General features: G+C 42.6%; 1 protein-coding gene across 4 annotated transcripts in view; it reads right to left on the bottom strand.

The window, feature by feature from the left end:
- dcc (DCC netrin 1 receptor) overlaps nucleotides 1-25,521 on the bottom strand; it is a 298,212-nt gene that overhangs the window by 126,292 nt on the left and 146,399 nt on the right. For 2 of the 4 annotated variants that reach the window (XM_044173877.1, XM_044173878.1), the window contains one exon: nucleotides 5,281-5,554. In XM_044173877.1, coding sequence (XP_044029812.1) covers nucleotides 5,281-5,554 — 274 coding nt within the window. The remainder of the gene's footprint in view (nucleotides 1-5,280; nucleotides 5,555-25,521) is intronic. The other 2 variants (XM_044173879.1, XM_044173880.1) reach the window with 1 other exon arrangement.

Here is a 25,521-nt window from a genome sequence, read left to right as displayed (position 1 = left end):
TAGCAGTGTAGCTCTATGGACGGCAATGTGGGTCTGTCAGTTGGTTGGTCTGTCGGTCACCACTTTGGTCCAGACTGAAATACCTCAGCAACTGTGTGGATTGTCAATAAAGTTTGTGGATACATTGATGTTCCACAGAGGATGAATCTTAATCACTTTGGTGATCCTCTGACTTGTCATCTAGCGCCATCATCAGGTCAAAATTTCAATTTGTTCAACACTAGTTTATGACCAAATACCTGCAGAACTAATGACGTTCCCATCAGCCTCAGCTGGACTCTGTGTTTACTGCTAATTAGCTAATGTTAGCATGCTAACACACTAAACTAAGATGGTGAACATGCGAAATGTTACCTGCTCAACATCCGCATGTTAGCACGTCATAACAATAATGGAGTTTCAATTCAACTCAATTTTATTTATATAGCGCCAGTTCATAACAGAAGTTATTGCACTTTTCCTATAGAGCAGGTCTAGACCATACTCTTTATAATATTATTTACAGAGACCCAACAAATCCCACCATAAGCAAGCATTTGGCGACAGTGGCAAGGAAAAACTTCCTTTAAGAGGCAGTAACCTCGAGCAGAACCAGACTCAATGGTGGGTGGCAGATAGTGCGCATGCGCCAACGTGCATGCTGCCTGTTGCCGTAGCTCCGTATCGTCATCCTACTTTTTCCAACTTTTAGCTTTCCTTTTTCTTCCAAACTTTAGTAACTTGTGTGTAAGTATAATTTAGACTACGCTCTTTACGAAAATGAGAGTAGAAAGTGTTTTAGTACTTTTTTTCGCCGTGGAACTTCTTCTCCTGCTACTTGGTCAGGGCACCGCTGCAGATCAGCTGTTTGGCAACATTGCTTACACCAGGGAACAGCTGATCGTGCTGAAGCAGAGCGGCATGGACAACCGTTATCCCCACTGAGATCAGGAGGAGGACACACCGAGAATGCAGAGGTGGAACGAAGCGGCGAGGGAAGAGAGAGGGGTGCAGACAAAAGAGACTTAAGAACAAGAGATTTAAGCCATGTCTGCCTTCTCTCGTAATGGGCAACGTGAGATCACTGGCAAATAAGATGGTTGAGCTAACGGCGTTAGCCCGGAGTCAGACGGAGTTCCGTGAGTGTAGTTTGATGTGCTTCTCAGAGACATGGCTACACCAGGACATCCCGGATCATAACGTGAATTCTCACATGCCGTTGTTGTGGCTGTTTACATCTCCCCCTCTGCTAACTCGGCATCGGTGTGCAACGCCATAGCACAACTCCAGACTCAGTACCCTAGTGCACTCATATGAATCTCGGGTGACGTCAACCATGTCAGTGTTTCAACAACACGATATGTGAGTTGTCTAACTAGAGAGGAGAGGACACTGGACCTGCTGTTAACCTTAAGGACGCATACAGGAGCGGCATGAAGAGCATCACTGGCTTCAGACCGACTGGCAGCAGAGGAGATGAAGGCAGCTTGGACAGGGCCAACAAACTTAATCTGTTCTTTAACAGATTCGACACACCGGCTCCTGCTCATCCCCCCTCTAACTCAGCTGCTGTCTGCCCTCAGACTCCTGTGAGTCAATTGCTCCCCCCTCCTCCATCTTCCAGGGAGAGTCCTATTCCCCCCTCAACTGGCTCTCAGGCTAACGGCCCACTTCAACATCGTCTGGCCAGCCCTGCTCGGTGAGAAGCTGGCAGCAATGCAGGTGGATGCCCCCCCTCATGTCCTGGATGGTTGACTACCTGACTGGCAGACCACAGCATGTGCGCCTGCAGTACTGTGTGTCGGACAGCGTGGTCAGCAACACTGGGGACTGTCCTCTCTCCCTTCCTCTTCACCATCTACACCACAGACTTCAGCCACCACACAGAGTCCTGCCACCTTCAGAAGTTTTCTGATGACTCTGCTGTGGTGGGATGTATCAGCGGTGGCGATGAGACTGAGTACAGGGCTGTGGTGGGTAACTTGGTGTCTCATGGTGTGAGCAGAACCATCTGCAGCTCAATGCGACAAAGTCTAAGGAGCTGGTTGCAGACCTACGAAGGGCCAAGGCACCAGTGACCCCGGTTTCCATCCAGGGGGTCAGTGTGGACATTGTGGAGGACTACAAGTACCTGGGAGTACACATGGACAATAAACTGGACTGGGCTAGGAACACTCAAGCTCTTTACAGGAAGGGCCAGAACCGCCTCTATTTTCTAAGGAGGCTGAGGTCCTTCAACATCTGCCGGACGATGCTGAGGATGTTTTATGAGTCTGTGGTGGCCAGTGCTATCCTGTATGCTGTTGCATGCTGGGGCAGCAGGTTGAGGGTAGCAGACGCTAACAGACTCAACGAACTGATCCGTAAGGCCAGTGACATTGTGGAGGTGGAGCTGGACTCTCTGGCGGTGGTGTCAGAGAGGAGGATGCTGGGTAAACTACATGCCATCTTGGACAGTGTCTCCCACCCACTCCATGACATGCTGGTCAAACAATGATCCGTATGACCCGAAGTCATTAAACTGGACATTGATCATTAACATCTCTGCAATACTTGACATAATTGTGCAATATTCTGTGTTAATAATGCTGTGCAATATACTCAGTTTTCAGTTTAATTTATTGATATTTATTCATACTTCTATTACTGCTGTGCAATATCCTTCGTCTCATTATAATCTTAATAAGCTACACTCAACTTGACAGTTCATGCACTTTTACTTTATAAACCCACTTTGTACTTCACACCTTTTTTAATTTTATACTTATACCCACTTGGTACTTAATTTATCTGACCTGTATTATAGTGTATTATATTTTTTGCTTAGTACTTCTATCCCTGTGTGCAGTGAGCTGCTGTAACAAAATATCAATAAAGTATTTCTGATTCTGATTATATCCACCGCTGCCGTGTATGGTTTTGAGGGGGTATACCACCTAGAATTTTTTTTTTTTGACAAAATAATCTTAAATTAAGGTCCATTTCCTATTTTCTTCCGAAGCTTTGTCAAACCGCTATTTCCAAGATCAAGAATGAACTCTCACGCACAACAATAATGTGACTTTGACAGAAACTAATGCAGACTAGATGTGCACTCTAATGGAAATATACGGTGCAAATAGACAAATCACAAGCAAATTAGGAAAACATCATCATCAATTGACAACACACGCACAGCATTTAGAAAACACGCTGCAAATACAGAAACATGCTGCTAGCAGCACAGACGACAATAGAAACTGTTTCCAGAGAACACTAAAACACGGCTCGGACACACTTTTTGTTGCCATGGTTTGTCTCTCAAGAAGTTACCGATGTCGGGTCCATGTATCATCCATTTATTCAATTATTTCATTCAATCAGGAAAACGGTAAAAGTGGTCAGACTTCCGATTTTTTTTTTTTGCAGGCTGTGTTTTCCTATTTTCATCTTGAAATGGGTAATCTACTAAACAAGAAACCAAAAAAGTATTTTCTGTTTTTCTGTTATTTTGTTTCTTTACTCTTTGTCCGCTGTGTGCATGCGCAGTCATGCAGCATGCACTTACCTCGCAGGAGCACGCACATTCAAAGAAAAGGTTTGTAAAGCATTTTTGAAACTGAAAAAGAAGGTCATAATAACCAGGTTCATCAGTGATAACAAATGGACTGTAGCCTGTTATGAACGTAGTGACGAAGTGTACATAGATTAGGTGTGCAGTCCTGCATTTTTCGACCTCACCGATATGTTTTTAAGCATTGGAGTTTAGACAGTTATCCTGTGATGCACTGCGAACAGTATAAGAGGAAACAATAATGCTCTTGTTCCCCTAATTGACTCTCTGATTTGACATGCTCAGGTCGTACAGCGGCATCTAGTGGTAAATGGTAAGTGGAATGTACTTGTATAGCGCCTTTCTCGTCTTCTGACCACTCAAAGCGCTTAATGGCAGCTTTATTAGTGATTTAATACCGGTAGGATAATTACTGCATGACTTGGTCAGAGAGTATAGTGACCAACCCTGGATGTCTTTCCAAATGTCAACTTTTGGTGACTCATTTCTGTTTATGGTACTGGTCATCCTCACCTTCAATAGGTGTGTGTGTGTGGGGGGGGGATTATTTAAGGAAGGACTTTCGGGAATAAGCAGATATCGGTTGTTAGTTAATACAAAACTAAATGTCACTAATTTACAAACAGACATCACACACACAAAGACAATATACAAGTGAAACATCCTCCCCCTCAAAAAAGTGATAATGTGTGTTGTGTAACTTTTTTAACATGGAAGCTGAGCTTATCTCATTATCATAACAATGCTCGGCCTACTGTAACCTATACCTCTGGGTATTTCTGGTCTAATAATGCCTATATGATTATTACACAGGCTACAGGTCATCTGTCAACACTGGTGAACCTGATAGGAAAGGTTAACATCTGTCATAAACATTAAATCTCCTCAGAAATCATTAAAATGTCTGATAGAACGAATTTTTTTCGCGCTGTATTTGGTTGAGTCTGCGCATGTGTTGCCAAATTGGTGAAGATGTTTTCTTAATTTGCTTGTGTTTTGTCTATTTGCATGTGCTTTCTTAAGTTGCAGTGCGTTGAGCTCTCAGGGCCACCGTAGATTTACTTACTGTACAGACATTTATAAAAACACCAACAAAACATCCAAATATTCAAAGCTGCACAGCATGCATGGTCAGCAAAAAATGTTGATGTGATTTAGTTTTTAGTTCTTTTTGCTCTTTTTAACACCTCTAACTCAATACTACGGTTACGATGTTGCTTGAGAAGTAAATGTCCTGTGTTCCAACATGTACCTTTAGGTACTTTCAGAAGCCATCATCATGAGTTCATGTCCCTTCAGAGGCCAACACCACAGACTGATGTACAAACACAGCAGTTTGTATGTGGTTTTAGAGGTCAACAACATGGGTTCATCATGTAGCTTAGAGATCATAACCACATCTCGTATATTCCTTGTGTGCCCTTTCATGTGGGTCAACGTATTTATAATCCAAGACCAAGTGTTCATCTAACACTCTGAAGTCCATGGTTCTTATATAACCTGCTGAAACAAAGATGACTCTGCGTATGACCTCTGTGATCAGAGAAACCTATGAGTGATTCTACATTCTCTGATGGTTTTATTTGAATTAGGCCCTAAAAAGTAACATTATTCAGAAATTCACTAGAAAAAGCAAAGATTCAACAAAAGTCTGACAAAGTAAACATAGGTTTGTGGGTTGTCCAGACCTCCAGGTTGGGAACCACTGCCTTAGAGGAGGAATTCAGAATCCAAAAGTCCGGTCTTACCTCTCGACTCCATCCTGGGAGTAATAAATGCCGTAGGTCTGCACAGCTCCTCCGGTCTCCTCCGGGGGGCGCCAGCTGAGTCGGACAAATCGGCTGGACACTAGGACAGGGACCAGGTCGCGGGGGGCAGAGGGGAGGGCAACGCCTGGGCTGGGGGACACTGGTGGGGGATCAGAGGAGGAGGAGTAAGTCAAGGGGGTGCCAGAAGGAGCAGGAGGAGGAGGAGGAGGAGGAGGAGGCGTGTGGGCAGGTCTATACTGAGTGGGCATGGCCTCTGTTAACAGTTTATCCAGGGGAGAGGGAAGGAGGGAGGAAGGGAGGAGAAGCAGGGACCAGGACGGGGGACAAGGAGTGGAGGTGCATGAGGTGAGCAAAGGAGGCGGAGCAAAAAAAAAGACAGATGAGATGAGCAGATAAGGAACGGAAAAGACATGGAAGAGACAAGAAGGAAGAAAAGGAGGAAGAAGAGTGGTAAAGAAGATCACAGGCAGGAAGAAAAAGCGGCAGAGCATCTGAAGAGTTCAGTCATCAATCAACAGATATCAATCAAAAGTAAAGACTAAGAATCATTTGATCTTATCAATGAGCCCTGCAGGATTAATTCAGACATTTCAAATAGATGTACTCAGGGTGGGAAATGAACCAGCCGCTGACAGACAAATGTTCAAATTCACCAGCCACTCAATAGAAAATCATTATTCTGTGTCTGAAATTCGCTTCAATTCAATTCAATTTTATTTATATAGCGCAAAATCACATGGTCTTGGATAATGACATCTGATAACAGACCTTTCCAACTGCACCTGGTATTAATAAACGTGCTTGTTATCTTGAGCCTGCATTGTGATCGGATCTTAATATGCAAATTAGGTAGGCGGAGCTGGCTGACTAGCACAGCCAGCAGTTTGGCTTCGGGGGACTCATAAGGGACCGATACAACGTGAAGGCAGGTCGTATGACAGATGGAGAAACTGAACTTCACGAAATATGTGGTTCTAGAAGCTTGGTGACACAGGGACTACTTGTAAGACTAGTTAGTAAACTACTGTAGCTAGCGAGCTAACCACTAACACACTAGCCAGCCGGGAACATGCTAGCACTAATTACTGTAGTCACAGTCGCTCTCTGAGTTTCCTTCTATTTTCTCTGTCCTGCGTCTTTTACTACCCCGAGCCATTTTGTCCTGCACGTGCTTTTGTTCTCAGGATTGTACATCAATTAATTCAATAAAGAGTTATTCAAGTGAGGAAAAAGTTCTCTGAGCTATAGCAAGCTTGCTTACTATCAGTTAGCACAATATATCCAAGATTAACAAGAAAGCTCTCATTTAGCAAAGTCATGAGCAGGGTCCCTATTGGTAAAATACGTTCACAGCATATTCAAAAGACATTTGTACAGATTCCACTCTCATAACTGTCTGTAAACCTTTTCCCTTTTGTGGAACAGTTTATGCTCCGACAGAGAAGGTTAAATAAAAGTGACTATTGTCAACGGGTGCAAATCCCAGTTCAGCAGAGTTGAACTTGCTGCTGTGGGTGAATCCACTGATCCCAGGGATTTCATTGGAATGAACTGATTTTTACCATTTTAGATTCAGAACAAACACAGGACTTTCACTCAGCAGACCGGGGTTCGTGTCCCGTGTGAAACCAAAAGTTAACATTGAGTTATTAAAAGTTTGAAGTGTTTTGATCAGGATGAAAATGTTTTCCTGAATATGTAGAATTTTTTCTAGTAAGAAAGAATGAAGATGAAAACAAAATGAAAAATGAGGATCCCTAATCTTGATGTGCTAGTTAATTACTACTCAAATCTGTCTTATGCTCACATTATTTCATAGTTTTGATGTTGATCACCTTCTGTATTCAGAATCATGTGAAACTTGTTTTGAAAGATTTCAGTATCAATCTCCAGTTTACCATTTTCAGCTAGAATACGCTTCAGTTCCAATATTAGAAACATTACAAACATTAATTATTTTAACAAAAAAGTGTAACTACTAGCTAACTCTCCTGTGCAGTGAGTATATTATATTGTACTTGAACTTTTGACAGCATCAAGTCCGCTCCACAGACCACTTGTTCTTGAGCTGCTATACCTGGACTAGAAAAGGTGGTTTACTGGTTTATTTTCCTGCCACTGAAGGTCTATAAACCCATACTGAGCAGTTCCTTGCTTCCTTCCCACCTGCCTTCTTTCCTTCCACGGACATCATTAAGAACTGCTTTGACAGATGTGATTGACAGTGCTACAACCAATAAGAGTGGAGCTCTGAAGAGCCCCATGTGACAAGTCAGAAAAGTGTAGGCCTTTCTCAATACTGAGTACGTCAAGGTTGAACTAGTGTTCTTGGGAGTCCCAATGAAAGTTAAACTCAAGAGTCCAAACTTGGAACAACAGCATAATTACAAACCAACAAATCTGTACACCTGTCATTATCACTGTAATGTGTGTTTACAATAAGACTAAATCTACTATCATACAACACACTGCCTCTGTTATTTTCATGTATGAATGTTTCAATGAAGCGTGGTGAGATCTGAGTCAAAGGTACACAAAGGTAGTACTATTAAAAACATGAATCTTAATTTTACTATCAGACAATCCAATTTGGCAGCAACAAATAATACTCTGAGAGCTAAGTTTATCTTAGAATCTTAAAAATGTAATACCCATTGTTAAAAACGCTACAGAGACATCAGTGTAAAAGAAACAACAGTGACAGTGATCACTAAGTGATCGATAAGAAATGCATGATGGGATCTTCGTGTACCCCAAGTTTACACAAGTCAGCTGCCATAATGCCTTCAATAAAACGTGCGGAGCAAAAACACTTCCAGGTGGGGATTGCGGCAGAACTTGGGCCATGACTGATGCAATTTCACAAGTCCACAAGAACACGAGTACTGATAAGAATGCAGATAGAGAAAGGCCTGCAGTTCCTCAGGAGAGTGTGTGTGATCTGCAGTGTTACAGTAGTTCTTGCTTTTAAGTTGCCACCAATTATACTGCTATCATCCCCAAGGCAGAACACAGCAATAATCACTGTACCACCAACACACTCATACAGCTACAGTGGCAGCCACTCAGAATTGCCGCTCCCAGCCGAAGGCCTCTCGGCTGCCAGCCGACTGGGAACCAGTTCCAAGCCACTGGGAGTCTCCCTCCTTCCTACTGTTTCCTGACAGGGCGTGTCTAGAATCCACTGTAAACACACCATTTATTGAATTGCAGGGTGTCACCATGAGATGGCGCTTCCTTCACGAAAACCCATAAATACATATGCGCATATATGAGGGGAATTTAATTTCAGCCAAGTACCCTGCAGAGACCCTGCTGGGGTCAGCCATGGATCTGCCTGGGCTCTAGCATGGCCCAGTCGGCAGTTCTAGGTGGCTGGATCTGTACATACCACAGCTGATGAGTGTATACTCAGTGGTGTGTGTGTGTGTCTGTGTGTGTGTCTAAAAACCAATCATCTACCAAACTGACACCATCAACTGTCCTCACAACTCCTCCTCTCCTCTGGAGATAGAGGACAATAGGAGAAAGAGGAGACTGAGGAAGTAAAAGAAGAGAAAGATGAGGAAGTTGGGTCTCTGTAAATAATATTATAAAGAATCTGGGAGAAAAAGAGGAGTAGATGGAAACAAAGGAGTGTTAACACACCTCCTCTCGTCTCCTTGAGAAGAGATTTCGGTGCGAAGGGCGGATTCAGCTCGGTGACCCGGCCGAAAAGACCAGCCGGTGCTGAGCAGTAAAGCGTCACTCTCAGCCGAAAATAGACGAGTAGGGTAAATAATAGAGTCAGACACCACAGAAGAAGAGCTGGAAAACAGTCTGAATAAATGCTGAAAATTACACAGCAGTCTACCCGACGACAGATGATACCTGCTCACGCACAGCCTCATGTTTTTTCCATCACTCTGTCCATTTTCTTCAAGCTGCTCTGCATTTATATTGTTTCTGCTGCCTGAGTGATCTTTAGGGGAGTTTGGTTTCAGCTCTGAGGTTTCTATAGCAAAGAAATGTGATTTTCTGTATGTGTGTTATTAAAATAAAACAATGCACTAGAGAATTATAACTTGTACCAACAAGAAATGGACAAAACACAGGCTACTACGTTTCTACTGACGTTCAAAATATTTACAGACTCTGGACTTGGGCACAAAAACAAGTAGTTTTATGTGCTTTAACATGTATTGTTCTATAAATAAATCTCATTATTATGTTATTAATGTCATTAATATTATATGAATGTAAGAGAAAAGTCAGTTTAGACTACAATTATATTGCTATATTCAACTTTTTAATGGAGTTGGATCAAGCCGTTCAAACTAACAAAGTCTGTATAAAGTGATGATAATGTAGCTGTAAGTACACAGTGCTGCAGTGGACAAGAGACACTGGAAGACAGCAAGGTTACTGCACAACTACGCACCAACAACAATACGCACTAATTGAGAGTAACACTTATATTTGATTTTGTCTGTGACATGAAGTATGAGTTTTCGTCTTGACACCATTTTTGTTTTGTTTCCTTTAGATTTAGAGCATTCTAGCATTCAGGCAAGAATATGAAGTCATTGGTAACACACAGGTAGATCAGCTTATGATCAGCTGATCTACCTGAGTGCTGACTATACACCTGTTCACATCACAGAGCAGTCCATGAAAACAACTGGTTGCATACATCTAATCTGCTGCTGCTGTATGCTGCTGTGACGGCTTGGAGCTTCTGCCGCTGCTAACTGCTTAACGTTAACACCACAGTCTGTATATAAAGACGGACGACATGACAGCTCCCCAAAAGTGAAGCCAAAACATCTGGATTGCCCCCTGGTGGCGGGCTGCAGTATAGGTCATAAACCCCGCCCTCCATGTTAGTGGATGGGACATGGGCCAAACTAAAACCTAAAAACTAAAAACTCAAAAATACATTTTTCCCAAAGATGGTTTCTGCCAGTTTAGGTAGTTCTTATCACGCTGATGTTTGTTCAGTTGTTCATTTTTCAGATAAGTCTGGTTCTAATTAGTTATTTGATGCTGTAAAAAGGGGGTTCACGTCATGATTGACAGCTGAGCCCGGCTCGCAATTGAGTTGGCCAGGTGTGTGGGCGGGACCTCGGTACCGCGGCTCCACCCCCAATCACTACTGCACAGACTCTGGCTCCAAATGACGTCACCAGCGCAAGATGGCAGCTCCCGTAGCCGGATATTTTGGCTTCATTTAGTACAGCGGGAGGAAGTGGAGACGCGTCGGCCATCTTTATATACAGGCTATGGTTAACACCTTCTGCTTCTGTTGACTGCTATGCTGCTGTCTACTGCTGTTTCTGATGTTGTATGCTGTTGCCATTGCCAGCAGTAACTGCTGATGCTGCCAACTGCTATTGATGCTGATATCTTTTACTGATGCTGCTAACTTGGAGGTTGCTGCCACCCCAGATTTGACTATTTAGTCTATTTATCTGAATGCTGTTGCTGTATGCTACTGCTTCTGCTAACTGATAGCAGGTATTACAAATATAGACAGCAGGGTCTCATTATTTTCTGTTGTTCAAATCAAACAAGAAAAATCCAAGTTAAACTTTCCCCACACTGCAAGAGCTTAAATATACCACTACATATCTGTAGTATGAATGCTGCATACATTAAAGAGGACTTCTGATATGTAGAACAGATGCAGACTAAATCTCTCTCTCTCCTTATCATTTTGCCTATAAATATTCTCCATATCCCTCTATCTCTTTTAACCTCGTTCACTCGCTTCAGCTTCACTCTGCTTCACATTCATACCGCCTCTCTCGCTCTCTTTCTCTCTCTCTCTGCACTCAATTTCAGGGCTCATTTCAGCCAGCTGCCGTTAAAAATGCCTGTACTACACACACACACACACACACACACACACACCTCTGCCCTCTAGTTTTAAATTCCTCTAAAATGGATATTTATTCCTGTAAATCTCCAACACTGTGGGTGAGTGAGTAAAATCTCTAAAATGTTGTGTGAGTGTGTGTGTGTGTGTATACTGTGTGACCTAACTGACCTGAAGGTGGAAACTGACTTTAATGGATGAAAGTTGAATAAAGGCACGTAGACCCACAGAAAAAAGCAGATACGAGAGGTCGAACAGAATACACTACAACCCAACCCCCCCGAACGTGTCTGCTAACAGGTGTTTTGGAGTTTTGACTTTTTATAGAACTTGGCTAGCAGTTTTCCCCGGATTCCAGGCTGAACACATCCTGGATCTCTCTCTGCACTGGACGCACAGTGATGAAACTGACAAACCGTGCTCATCACTCAGTATGACTCCACCTGGTGCTGCCTCCTTGTTTGCGGTAAGCAGAGAGCAAACAGTTTTGTGGTCACAGTGATAATGTTGGTTTTGAAAGGTTAAATGCCAACAAACATAGATTGAAGCAGAATATTTCGTTAGATAAAAACGTGTTGTGAATTTTGGAAATAATGACATCTATCTTTTTTCAATAAATTTGGACTTTTGGACTTTCCAACGCTCTGGAGTTATTGGAAATGTTCGGATCACGTGGAAACTGTTCAGCCTTGACGTTACGCGCTGGCATCCTCCGTCAGCTGTGCCGGTGACACTAGCAAAACGTTTTGAGAGCGAATTGCCCCACAATTTGAATCCATTTTTACTATATATTTTATTTTGTTGGCAACTGTTGTATTGTTCCTTTACTGTCCCGGAGGCACTGTGAGACATGGAATGTGTGTGTTTTCTAATTTGCTGTGAGAGCTCTGTGTGTGTGTAGTTTTAAAGCTGCCCATGACAGTGTGTGTCTGTGTTTGCAGTAATTTACTGTGAAAGCTGTGAGTGTGTGTGTGTATACATTAATTTACCCTGAAAGCTGTGTGCGCTGTGGGTGTTGTGCACTGACAGTTACACACTGTGAAAGCTGTGTGTGTGTGTGTGTGTGTGTACTTTTCAGTAAAAGCTCTGTGTTGCAGTGCAGTAATTCTAGGTGTCTTTCCGTGCAACGCAACATTCTCTGTATCTGGAGCCCTGATGTTATTACTGTGAAAGCAGGAAACACAGGTCACAAACTGAACCTTGAGACCGCCATCAGGGCCGAAAACCCAAACACACACTGAAGTGACCTTCGAGAGCTGACCTAACAGCCTGATCAGCCTGTAATAATCAGTAGTTCTGAGTAATAATTCAGGCTCTGAGTGTAGCTACTTAAACCTTAATAGTGTTGTTCACAAACTACTTCTACTTCCTTTAAAACAGCCCTATGCTGACATTCACCACAACATAACACACCGAAAGTCCAACATACCAGACTCCAGTGCACAGTGCAGAGGCAAAATGTAGCGTAGGAATGTCGAAAACAGAACTCTCCAGATGTCAGGCAGATGTACAGTCACAAAAAGACAGAGATCCTGACCACGAAAGGCCTCCTCTATTGAAGAGACCTGTCTCACATATTTGCTGTTGCAAATTAAGAGTATATAGATTTTTAGCAAAATGTTCATAGTGAACAAATCTGCAAAGCATTTCAAATTGTAACAATTAGTTTTCCTACAATTTACACTTGTGACAACTAAAGCAAGATGAACATTTTTATGGTTAAGACAACTCGGGGTGAAGGTTCAGAAAGATGGTGGTCTTGGTTAAATACTGACAAAGTCAGCAGTGACTTGAAGTACGAGACAGGTTGTGTGTACTTGTTCCATATTTAAAGGTGGGGTATGCGATTCTTTTTGTCAAATTCAGCGAATATCTCCTCACAGTCCGCTAGCTGTCTGTTCAACTCAACTCGCTTTATTTATATTGCACCTTTCATAAAAACATGTAGCAAAGCGCTTTGCATAGTAAAATTACACAAAACAAACAAAAAAAAAACTAAAAAAAGAAAAAACGTTTGTAAGACTAACATTTCCAACAATGAAACAAAGTGTTAAAAGTCAATACAAAGAACTCAATAGAATAAAAAAAAAACTACTTTACTCCAAACTAAAATTAAAAAGCCAGGTCTTTAATTTCCTTTTAAAAATACGGAGAGAGGTTGCCTTCTGATATCTAGCTCGTTTTCAGGTTGCATCACAGACAGCTGTCATCTCATTGAACTGAATGAATCTGAATGCAATGGCGAGCGGAATATCCGAGCGGCATGCATTACCCAAGGTAGCCCCGCTACATGGTTCAACATCGTCCTTCTCTCCACTGGTCAACTGAGGCCAAAGTCATTCTGCCTCTGATCTTAGGGACTACTGCCGGGATCAAAACCACAATATTTTTCTTTCAAGATGGTCACCGTGTCAAATTAGGTGATCAGCTATTCTGACCCAAAGTGAAGCTAAAAGTTTGCACTTAGCTCAGGTCATTAAAATGAATGGGATCAGGAAATCTCATGAGAATGTAGCCAGTAGATGTGTTCTGCACTAACGAGTGAATAACTGTGTTATTGTGTTAGCTTTATCTCACTTCCTCTCATGCTTTTGCCTCAGACTCTCTTTATCTCAGCTTTCTAGCAGATGTGAAGCCTTCACCTCTTATCTCACTCTACATTTTAATGCCTCATGTTTTGAACCATTTTACTACAAAATCATGGACTGACAACACAAGATAAAAATGAAACAGCAGGGAGTTTGAATTCTTGGTTGATTTGATCAAACTTTTACAGGAATGTTAAATTTGTTTGGTGACACAGATACTATTTCATATTCTGTGTTGGATTTTGAGAAAAATTAAATGCATCATGTGTAGATTTGCCACCAACTGCGTGAGAGATGTATTTAACAATATCTTTTCATATAATACCATATAGTGAGTGCCTTTGGTGTGTAGGACACACGAGAAAGCAGCTAAAGAGCCTCCCATGTCCTTTAGATCTATTGTTTGGGAGCGCTGTGGTTTCTTGGTAAGGTACAGGAACGCCATCAACTGAATGCAACTATTTCCGTGCCTGTGCCCCACTATAAATAAGCACATTAAGGAATAGGAGCTGCAGTCGTCCAGGAATTATCCACTGCCCTGTACAAATGAGAACCAACTGCAGCAATTGAGGAATAATCCACTGACTTGTATAAACAAGCATGAGCTGCAGTCGTCTGGAGGTGTCCAGAAATGATCCACAAGATGCAGCCATGCAGGAATTATTTACTGAGCTGCAGGGATTACTCACTGCCCTGTATTAACCAGCCCGAGCTGCCGGTGTCCAGAAATTATCCACTGCCCTGTATAAATGAGCAAGGGCTATGATGGATGGCCCTCAGGAGCTACAGAGAGCTTCTGTAGGAGCATTCCTTTTGTTTTTCCTGCTGCACCCAAAAACACAGCAAACCATGACACTTACACGTCCAGCAGAGCTATGCACCAAAACGTGTCTTTGAGAGATTTTGTGTACCATTACGCCCCTAACACAAGCTATCTATACACTCTGCACAGCACAGACAATTCAATTCAATTTATTTATTTAGCGCCAATTCATAACAGAAGTTATCTAGTTGCACTTTTCCTACAGAGCAGGTCCAGACCGAACTCTTATATCTCGAATATTATTTACAGAGACCCAACAAATCCCACCACGAGCAAGCACTTGGCGACAGTGGCAAGGAACAACTTCCTTTAACAGGCAGAAACCTCGAGCAGAACCAGACTCAATGGGGGAGAGAGAGAGAGAGAGAGAGAGAGAGAGCGCATACAGCAGCACAATGCAAATTCCACATAGGTTAAAATAATAATGTAATGGCAGTGGTAATATTAATATTAATAAAAGAATACTAGGACTAATAATGATAATAATAGTAATAAGACTAATAATTGTAGCGTGGCTGTGGAGCAGGAGGCCCACAGTCATAACAAGACAGCTGTTCCTTTAAAGCACATACCTGGTGTTTTTAAGTGAAACACTGTGAAATGATTTTTCACGTTTCCTGGAGTTCTGCTTTTTTTTGAACAGCAGGATACATTCAGAGGACATATAGACACACAACTGTGGTTTCATTCACACACACACACACACTTCCTCTTTCTTCCTCCTCCTGCTGAGTGATGATGAAGGGGCTGATGGGAAGGTGTTTCATCACAAAGGGGATCAATGTTGGAAGTGACAACACACACCTATATAAACACACAACGACACGCGCACACGCAGCATGGTGACACATTTAGGCGTAGGCGGTGAGGTACAAACCTCCAACCTCTAACCAATCGATAGGCGAGGACACACACACACACACACACACACACACAGACTATATGGATGACCTTCCGCTTTCTCCAATCGATAAAGGCCAACATCGCAGAAACATCAGCGCTATGAGAGGAGAGAATAAATATTTTCGGCTTGTCTTCCATCTCTCCCTCTCTTCTTTGTGGGTTTTTTTGCGGAACAACAGAGATAGGTTTTTAAAGGTAGAGAGGAAGATTGATCTAATGAGAGATGAGGAGAGTGGGGTGGAAAGATGATTATCAAGGAAAGGTGGGGGTTGAGAAACGAAACTAAAGCAGTAAACCAAACCAAACTGTCAAAAAGAAATAATGGCCATAATCCCTTTCCTGATGTGCTTTAATGTGAAGTGTTGAGTTTCAATGACAGCAGCTTAACTGCCATCAAAATAACTGCAAAGTAATAGCGACAGTTCTAGTTTTTGATATTTGATGACTTCTCAGGACTAAAAACAATATGAGGAATCTTTCTCATCTTTCTATATTAGAGTTGTACAGATTAACTGATACATACTGTAAAATCAAAGCGGATGGAGTCTACATTTTATACATTCATATTTGTCTTTGTTAAGCACTTTTTACCTTCCTCACCCCACATGTACAGTATCTTTTTTAGCACAAAATCAGCTGTAAGTCTGGCTCCTCATTTTGTCAATTTAATAGGACAGAAAGCTGCCAGAAACCCAAAATATAAGAAAAATGAAACAGGCACCCGTTTACATGTAAAGTGATTTTATCCTCTTTCATTGAAAGTCTATGTATGCCAGTGTAAATCACTGAAATAAAACATTCTTTCAAAAAAGTGTTATGGTCTACATAAATGAGATAGAACACAATGAGAGAACGCCTCACATCAGCACTTTCAACTGAATTTCTCAGCTTGGTTGTAAAGTCATGTTAGTAAAAATAAAACATGTTCACCGTATTCGCCTCTTTAGGGACTGATACAAGGTTAGCCACTATTGTTTGTGTCACAGCATTTTTTTCTGATTCTGATCTATTTTATTAACAGTTTTATTAATAACAAGAACAGAGAAAAATATCAAATTCTAATCCCAGCTGAATCAAATCCTATCAGCTTTGAAACAGAGTTTGGTATTGCGGCGAGTTTCTGCGTATCGGATGGACTCTGTTCCATTCTATATACACACACACACACACACACATATATACAGTTAGCATGAAGCTCAAAGGCTGCTACGACTCTCTCTCTCTCTCTCTCTCTCTCTCTCTCTCTCGCTCTCTCGCTCTCTCGCTCTCTCTCTCTCTCCCTCTCCCTCTCCCTCTCTCTCTCTCTCTCTCTCTCTCTCTCTCTCTCTCTCTCTCTCTCTCTCTCTCTCTCTCTCTCTCTCTCTCTCTCTCTCTCTCTCTCTCTCTCTCTCTCTCTCTCTCTCTCTCTCTCTCTCTCTCTCTCTCTCTCTCTCTCTCTCTCTCTCTCTCTCTCTCTCTCTCTCTCTCTCTCTCTCTCTCTCTCTCTCTCTCTCTCTCTCTCTCTCTCTCTCTCTCTCTCTCTCTCTCCTCTCCTCTCTCTCTCTCTCTCTCTCTCTCTCTCTCTCTCTCTCTCTCTCCTCTCTCTCTCTCTCTCTCTCTCTCTCTCTCTCTCTCTCTCTCTCTCTCTCTCTCTCTCTCTCTCTCTCTCTCTCTCTCTCTCTCTCTCTCTCTCTCTCTCTCTCTCTCTCTCTCTCTCTCTCTCTCTCTCTCTCTCTCTCTCTCTCTCTCTCTCTCTCTCTCTCTCTCTCTCTCTCTCTCTCTCTCTCTCTCTCTCTCTCTCTCTCTCTCTCTCTCTCTCTCTCTCTCTCTCTCTCTCTCTCTCTCTCTCTCTCTCTCTCTCTCTCTCTCTCTCTCTCTCTCTCTCTCTCTCTCTCTCTCTCTCTCTCTCTCTCTCTCTCTCTCTCTCTCTCTCTCTCTCTCTCTCTCTCTCTCTCTCTCTCTCTCTCTCTCTCTCTCTCTCTCTCTCTCTCTCTCTCTCTCTCTCTCTCTCTCTCTCTCTCTCTCTCTCTCTCTCTCTCTCTCTCTCTCTCTCTCTCTCTCTCTCTCTCTCTCTCTCTCTCTCTCTCTCTCTCCCTCTCCTCTCTCTCTCTCTCTCTCTCTCTCTCTCTCTCTCTCTCTCTCTCTCCCTCTCCCTCTCTCTCTCTCTCTCTCTCTCTCTCTCTCCCTCTCTCTCGCCATATCAAACAGGTGTTATTGAGCTGAATTTCATTAAATCTCTCTCCAGGTGCTTTGAAGCCGTGTCTGGCTCGCCGTGGATTGAAATGACACTCAGCAGAGAGATCGCCGCCGTGTCTTGATTTGTTTTGTTGTTTTGGAGGCGAGGCAGAGCGTCAGACCGGCACCTGTCTGTCAGGAGGAAGAAGAGGTGGAGGCAAGAGAGAGGAAGAAGAAAAGGTAGACATGGAAGACAACGGGGAGGAGAATAAGGAGGTGAGAGAGAGGAGGAGGGGGAGGAGGAGGGGAGGAAGGAATACAGAAGATTAAGACAAGGTGAAGAAGACAGGAGGCGGAGGAAGAGGAAGAAAAAAAAGAGACTGAGGAGGAAAAATGCAGAGGAAAATAAGAGGGAGGAGGAGGAACGTTCTGTCTAATATTTTAAAGAACATGTCATCCAGACACTGATGCACTGACGTGTACTCAAACGATCTGTTCTGTTTATTTTGACCTACTTCCTGTTGTGGAAGTATGATTATTGTTTATTGCCAGGATTCTGCTTTTCCTTTATAATGTAATCACATCAGAGTGTAAATGATTACCCTTTAGTAAATATACTGTAGAGCAGAAACGTGCTGTGTAATCACAGTCAGGCTCCCACAAATGATTTCATCTTAAACATTCATGGGTTTTCATTTTAATTCCCAACTTAAATAAATAAATAAAAATTATTAAATATATACAATAATTAAAAAATAATGAACATTTATATGTACGTAGAGCTGCTCTAATCAATATTCTGTCATGTAAAAAGGGTAGTTGTAGTGAAGAGAATTATCACCTGAAGTGTTTTAGTGTCTTTCAGCTTATTGTTGTGACTGTACAGTCCACAACGCTGCTGTTTTAGTTCAGTCTCACCGCTCTCATCGCCGACCACGGCAGCCAGCTGCATGTAGCAAAAACATCAACACCAAACCAGCTCAAAGCTACGTTCATCAGGTGACTCCAAACCAACGCTAATGTTGCTCCGTGTCTGTATGTGCAGCAACAATCTGGCAGGGTTGGATTTGCAGCTTGTCGGAGAGCCCCCAAGTGGCCAAAAACAATGAATGCAGTGCAATGTTTAAACACTGCCAATAATTCCTTAATATGTAATGACTCAAGTACACATGGACAAAGTATCTGGAGGACAACTAGGTGTGTCAAAAAGTAACCCATTATCTGAATCCCCCAACCCCAGCCACACTCCCTTATTTAGCATTCAGAGGCAATATATCAACATATACTAAATGTTTTACTCACTCCAGTGTTGTTGTAAGCAGATATAAGGACATTTCTTCATTTTTTTTATGTATTGGAAACGTTCCTCCCAAGAAGAACAACAGCATCAACCTTTCAGCAAGTACCACAAAACAACATCTGTTCAGCTCAAGTGGCAGCGCCCTCTAGTGGCGTGGCAAAGGAGGGAGTCAGGTGAGGCACTGACAAATGATGAGGTCCTGCTGATGGGACCGAAGACAAATCAATAGATAGTTATACTGTGTGATCAAATATTTATTAACTGTTTATACCCCAGTTTTAAATGCTGTTATAAAGTATTACTTGTTTATATACTGCTTATAAATGCTAAATAGTGGGGTTAAAAGTGTTGCCAAATAAAGAATTAATGAAAGCTCCCAAATCCAACAGTTTGGGTGGACTGTGAACACTGCGTTCACAGGGTTTTTGTGTGTGTTTCAGTCAAATGGTCAGCACACACACACACACACACACACACACACACACACACACACACACATCTGGTCCTCAGAGGATAAAGAATGGGAGAGGAGAGGAGGCTACCGTCACCATGGCAACAGACAGAGACTCCCACACCCCCAGCCTCTACACACTCCTGTTGTAGAGTGGGGGTAGAGTAAAGTGTGTGTGTGTGTGTGGAGAGAGAGACAGATCCTGACCAAGTACAGGCTCAGAGAGCACAAAGTGGATCCAAACAGGAAGACACAGACAGAACAGGTGGTCGCTGTTGGACAGGTGAGGTGAGACAGAGACAGAGACGCTCTTCCTCCTACAATGTTCAACATTCAGTGAAATAAGCAACGTTTAATAACTCTGAGCTCAGATTTCAAAGAGCTCAACATTCAAAATCCTCCGAGGAGACGGAGGCAGGACACACACACACACACCTACACACACACACACACACCTACACACACACCTACCACACACACACACACACACGCACACCTACACACACACACACACACACACACACACACACACACACACACACACACACACACACACACACACACACACACACACACACACACACACACACCTACACACTACACACACACACACACTACACACTACACACACACACTACACACACACACACTACACACACACACACACACACACACACACACACCACACACACACACACACACACACACCTACACACACACACACCTACACACCTACACACACACACACACACACACACACATTCATAAAGAAATGTTTTCTTTAACTTGTATTTGTATTTTAACTGAAAGTCTACAATGTATTATATTATTATTTTAATATCACAGTTTCTGTTTTTATTTCACACATGTGAAGGCAACGTTAACATCTGCTTCCCTGCCGATAAGAGAGAGAGAGAGAGAGAGAGAGAGAGAGAGAGAGAGAGAGAGAGAGAGAGAGAGAGAGAGAGAGAGAGAGAGAGAGAGAGAGAGAGAGAGAGAGAGAGAGAGAGAGAGAGAGAGAGAGAGGAGAGAGAGAGAGAGAGAGAGGGAGAGAGAGAGAGAGAGAGAGAGAGAGAGAGAGAGAGAGAGAGAGAGAGAGAGAGAGAGAGAGAGAGAGAGAGAGAGAGAGAGAGAGAGAGAGAGAGAGAGAGAGAGAGAGAGAGAGAGAGAGAGAGAGAGAGAGCGAGAGAGAGGGAGAGAGAGGGAGAGGGAGCACAGGTGACGGAGTAAAAGCATTTATCTGTGTGTGTGTGTGTGTGTGTGTGTGTGTGTGTGTGTGTGTGTGTGTGATGGCTTTGCTAAGGTCAGACGCTCACTGTGGAATACAAATCTGTCATGGCTGACACACTTCCTCCTCTCTCTCTCTTACTCGCTCTGCCCTTCGCTTGACCCATCTCTTACTCTCTCTTTTCTCGTCTTCTGCCCGTCTCTCTCTCCATCTATCCATGCCCTCCCTCCCTCTTTTTCTCTTTCAGCATCCACAGAATCGTGCTGGGCAATATATTTTATCTCTTATCCTCTCTCTTCTATAACCCCCCCCCCATCCTGATCATCTCTCTGCAGACGTCACAATACTTCCATTAGAGGCATTGAAACAGAAGAAGAGAGCATGGAAAGAAAAGACAAAAGAGAAACAAAGAGAAAAAGAAATAAAGATTAAATAAAGATGTGAGCTACAACTTGAGCCCCTGTTTTTCAGCCTGTATCTGTTTCATGTAGTCAGACTGTCCCATTAGAGCAGCTCCTGTCTGCAGTGGACCCGTGGACGCACAGACAGCTGTCTCTGGATCACTGTGACACTGAAGGAGACTCACAATCAGGAGGATTCTCAGGAGAGCTCTGGAGTTATAGGGAGCGTCTTTATTCAGTGATTTTCAGCGTTTATGGACGTTTATTTGGACGGCCATCAGAGATATGATATCCTAGGAAAATGGAAGTAATGTAACGCTGAATTTAAAAATACGTGTATCATGCCGCTGTGTTCAGATTTGACTGAGATGTGACTCAGAGAGTCTTGTTTGCGACATGCTTCTAGCAGGCCTAATACGGAAATGATGACAGGATGACATTCACAACATCCACGCTTCATTTTAGGTTTAATGTTTAAGAGTAACGTCTGTGTCGAGCAACAGCTAAATCAATCAGAGCTGACTTTCTTAAACTTAACTTCCCCCCAGGAACATGAATTATTAAGGCAACAAGCTGAAAGCTGTAGACTGTTTACTGCACATGAAGTTTGGTTTTCATACTGAATTTCAAATGTAAAAGATTTCTTTGTGCCGTTTACAACGCTAACTTTTTGTGTTATGAGTATTTCTAAGATATAGCGCGGCTTACTTCAGAGAGTTCAGCATCGTCTTCAGCACGGGAAACAGAGTCCTGAACTGTTAATTCAGACAGCAGGTTGAGGGAATACATGCTGGTCTAGGAATGCGAGGCTGGTGTTCAGTCTTTTAGCGTTCTTTTGGGGAACATGTGTTCTAAAACAGCAAAATTGGCTTTTCTCATGAATAACCTTTAATAGGAAGAAGCACTTTTACAAAGCTAGACAAGTGACAATGGAAAAGGTAGCTCTTCCACAACCCAGAACTGACGCTTTAAAGAGAACTGTTCCGTACGGGGCGACCTCTGAGACTGTTCTCTCAAGAAGAACGACAGCATCGGCCGTTTTAGGACGTGTCCTACAACAACACCTGTTCACGTTCAAGGGACAAAGCTCTCAAGCAGCTGTAGTAATTATGGCCGGAGCAAAGGAGAAAATTAGGTGATGTTGTTATAGAGCGACAAAGACCACGTTGGGAGGCGGTCGGGGTGGATGGATGATCAGCAAACCATCAGACTGTTTGTTTCTCATTTCCAACCAACAGTCAACGTTGGTATCTTGGGCTCTAACCATGACCACGAGCGTTCCCTAACCTTAATTAAGTAGGTACACAAACCCTAACCTTAACAAAGTACTGACACTAAACTCAACCTAACCGTAACCAAAGTGCTGTCACATCATAAAGAGGATTTATTTTCCAACAGTGGTTTGAAACGGTTTTGGGAGGCACTGACCAATGATGTTATCATGCTGATAGGGGCGTCAGATCGGAAAGCACTTCTATGTGTCATTCTAGAGGGCATGAACAAACAACATATTTTGTCCTTTGATTTGGAGGCCTTGTTGCAACCTTTTATGCACTGAAAGTTCACGATGCTCACAACACGCAAGATGTTTTTACCAAAGACAACTGTTATTCAGTTTGCTTTAGCTAGCCGTTTGATAAAAGTCCATAATTTCATCATCAAACGACCTCATCAAGACGAACCAGAAGCTAGTGAAAATGAGAAAGGGGAGGCAGGTGTGGAGAGAGAGCGAGCAGTAAGGGGAGACCACCTGTGAATGCTTTCACAACAAAATCCCATCCCTCCACCAATAAATAACAAAGATCTCAAGTAGCCCTAGCAGCCTCTGCTGTGCCTGCTCTGCATGTTTTTCATGTAAAAAAAATCCTTTGATCTATATTTTTATTTCTAATAAATATTCTCCTAAAAAGATGCTGGAACTGACCATCATGTAAAGATAAGTGCTCTTGATAGTAAAGATGGAAACATTATAAATCATAACTTATTAGGTCTCTGTCAAGCAAACTAAACACGATTATAGGTTTAGTATATTGATAATGCAGCAATTTACTGTATATAGTATTTCTAATTTTTTGTCATACAACCACGATCATGAAAAGCACGACAACCAACCAGGTTTAAATCCTGATCCAACTTTCAGATCAGATCCAGCTTTCAGATCAGATCCAGACCAGGATTTAACTGAGACTGCACTGGACCGACAGCGAGAGAGGACTGAGGAGACTGTAACATGGAGAGAGAGAGATGGGGGTAATGTCTTACATATGAATACATTAACACACACACCATCAACCTCGCTCTACCTCTCTGTCTCTCTCACACAAGACAACACACACTGATTTATTGAAAATTAAACCACAATTAAATGACTGGTTAAAAATATTCTCATTAATTAAAAAAGAAAAATGAAATATAACTACAAAAGTAAAACAGGAAAATACAAATGCATGTCAATTTCTCCTCAAGGACATTTTCTGTTAGGGAGAGGGGCTTTTTGCGCTAATCAGCAGTGACTGATGTATCTGTCCCATCTACGGCATTTTTTGTCATCACAGAAGCTGTGGTAGCCTATGCTAGGAGCAGTTAGCCTCCTCTGTTTCACAACACTGAGCTCCAGCTTAACAAGACTCGGCTCATTCATCTAGTGAGCTAACTAGGCAGCAGGGTCATTTACAGATCTGCCAACTCTCACGCATTGACCGTCAGACTAGACAGAGCTCAGCGCAACAGCAACACTGTGAAAAACCAATGACCCGAGGTGAGTTCGAGGTGAGAACTACAAATCACCAATAACATCCGTTAACAACATATGTGAACAAAATTCATACGCTCCATATGCTTTGGAAGATGATTTGAGCTGGGGATGCTGCCACCGAATATGCATAAACTGTTACGTCACTTTATTCAACAACCATGACTGCCGTTCTCCAGCGTTAATTTAGCTCATTGGCACTCACCACTTACAACTTTTTAACCTACAAATTAACTTAACTGTCATTTTCAACATCCCCTCTTGCAGGAGCATGGGTTGTGCAGGCGTGTTTCTCTTTGGAGTGCAACAATTCAAACCCGAAACTTGGCAGACTGCAACAATGCAACACCACAGCGGACAAAGGGGAATGAGGACAAGAGCGTGTAGTTCACATTCACAGGCAGGGAGATGGACAGTAGAGGCTTTTTTTTTTTTTTAAAAAAATCTTTGAGTGGAGCGACATGATGTTGGGAAAGCTAAGCCTCCTCCAGTGTATTGCTACTGCCTCTTAAATTACAAAGTTCTCTTCCAGCGTTCATTTGTTGCAAATGCTGTCCGATTGAAGGACATTTTAATATTGTTAATTAAATAGTTGTTCAGGACAGAAATGTATTTGATTTGGTGTGTACTGAGCATGATTCAAATTTTAAGACTTAGGAGGTTTTTAAAACTGCAATACTCATTTTGTCTGCAATCCAGCAGGGGGTGCTACAGCACCCTGAGCACCCCACTTCCAACGCCTATATATAGCTCATACAGTACAGCTTCAAAAAAGTAACACTTAGCCAAGTACACTGTTGAGCTATGTAAACTATGTAATGCCCAGTTATAGGTTCAGTGGTTATGTTAAGTCTGTAAAGGAAGAACGGTTGCTTTGAACATGCTGCTTATCTGGTGGTTCCGTTGGATGAGCCAGGCAGGAAAGAATGTTGGTTCCGATTGGAGAAAACTGTGCTCTGCAGTCCGTTGTGCAGATGGAGGACCCAGTTGTGCCATCTGTGGTTCTCCTCAAAGTCAGTTCTTAAAGTAAGCTGGCAGACTGTGTGTGGCAGCTGTTGGCGCTAAACTTTGTTGCAGAAATCGTCACGCAGGCTCTTGCAGTGCTGTGGTAAGAAAGAGAGTTCGGTTCGGTGTTTCTGCTGCGAGCAGATTACACGGCGGTAACAGCTTTTGCTGAGCAGCAGTGCTGGAGACTAAGCCAGGAGGAAAGAGAGCTTGCTTACTCTCGGTTAGTGGTGAGCTAACCAGAAATCTTAAGACAAAGACAGACGCTTGTGTTGCGGCCTAATCCTTTATCCCTTCGTCGGTGGATCTCTGCCGAGCAGACCACGCCGAGGTTCAGAGAATCATCAGGTCTGGGCATAGAAAGAAGAGCGGAGAAAAGAGAGAGAACAGTGGCTGTGGGCCATTCATCTGTTTCTCACTTTAAATAGAGGAAAGTATTTTATCCTGTTTTATTTACCCTATAGATGTACTTTCTTTCTGTGTTTGCATATAGTACAGTATATTATATTCAACTCATTCAACAATCCATTGTGTTTCTATCTTAACGTAATAGTTTGCATGTACAATGTTAGGAGGTGTTAATCGTTTCTGCATATACAACTCTCAAAATTTAAGGACAATACATTATCTTGCATGGATTTGATGGATAGTTCTGACAGTTTAACTCTACTGACATCTAAACAGCCATGCAAATGAGAGCTTTATTGCAACAAATCATTAAGGCTAGTCTAATGATGCATTATGCATCATGCATTGGT

This window comes from Siniperca chuatsi, linkage group LG18 (genome assembly GCF_020085105.1).
Source record: "Siniperca chuatsi isolate FFG_IHB_CAS linkage group LG18, ASM2008510v1, whole genome shotgun sequence".
NCBI classification, from domain to species: Eukaryota; Metazoa; Chordata; class Actinopteri; order Centrarchiformes; family Sinipercidae; genus Siniperca; species Siniperca chuatsi.
The sequence above is the reverse complement of the archived record's forward strand: the minus strand, read 5'-3'. Positions and strand labels throughout refer to the sequence as shown.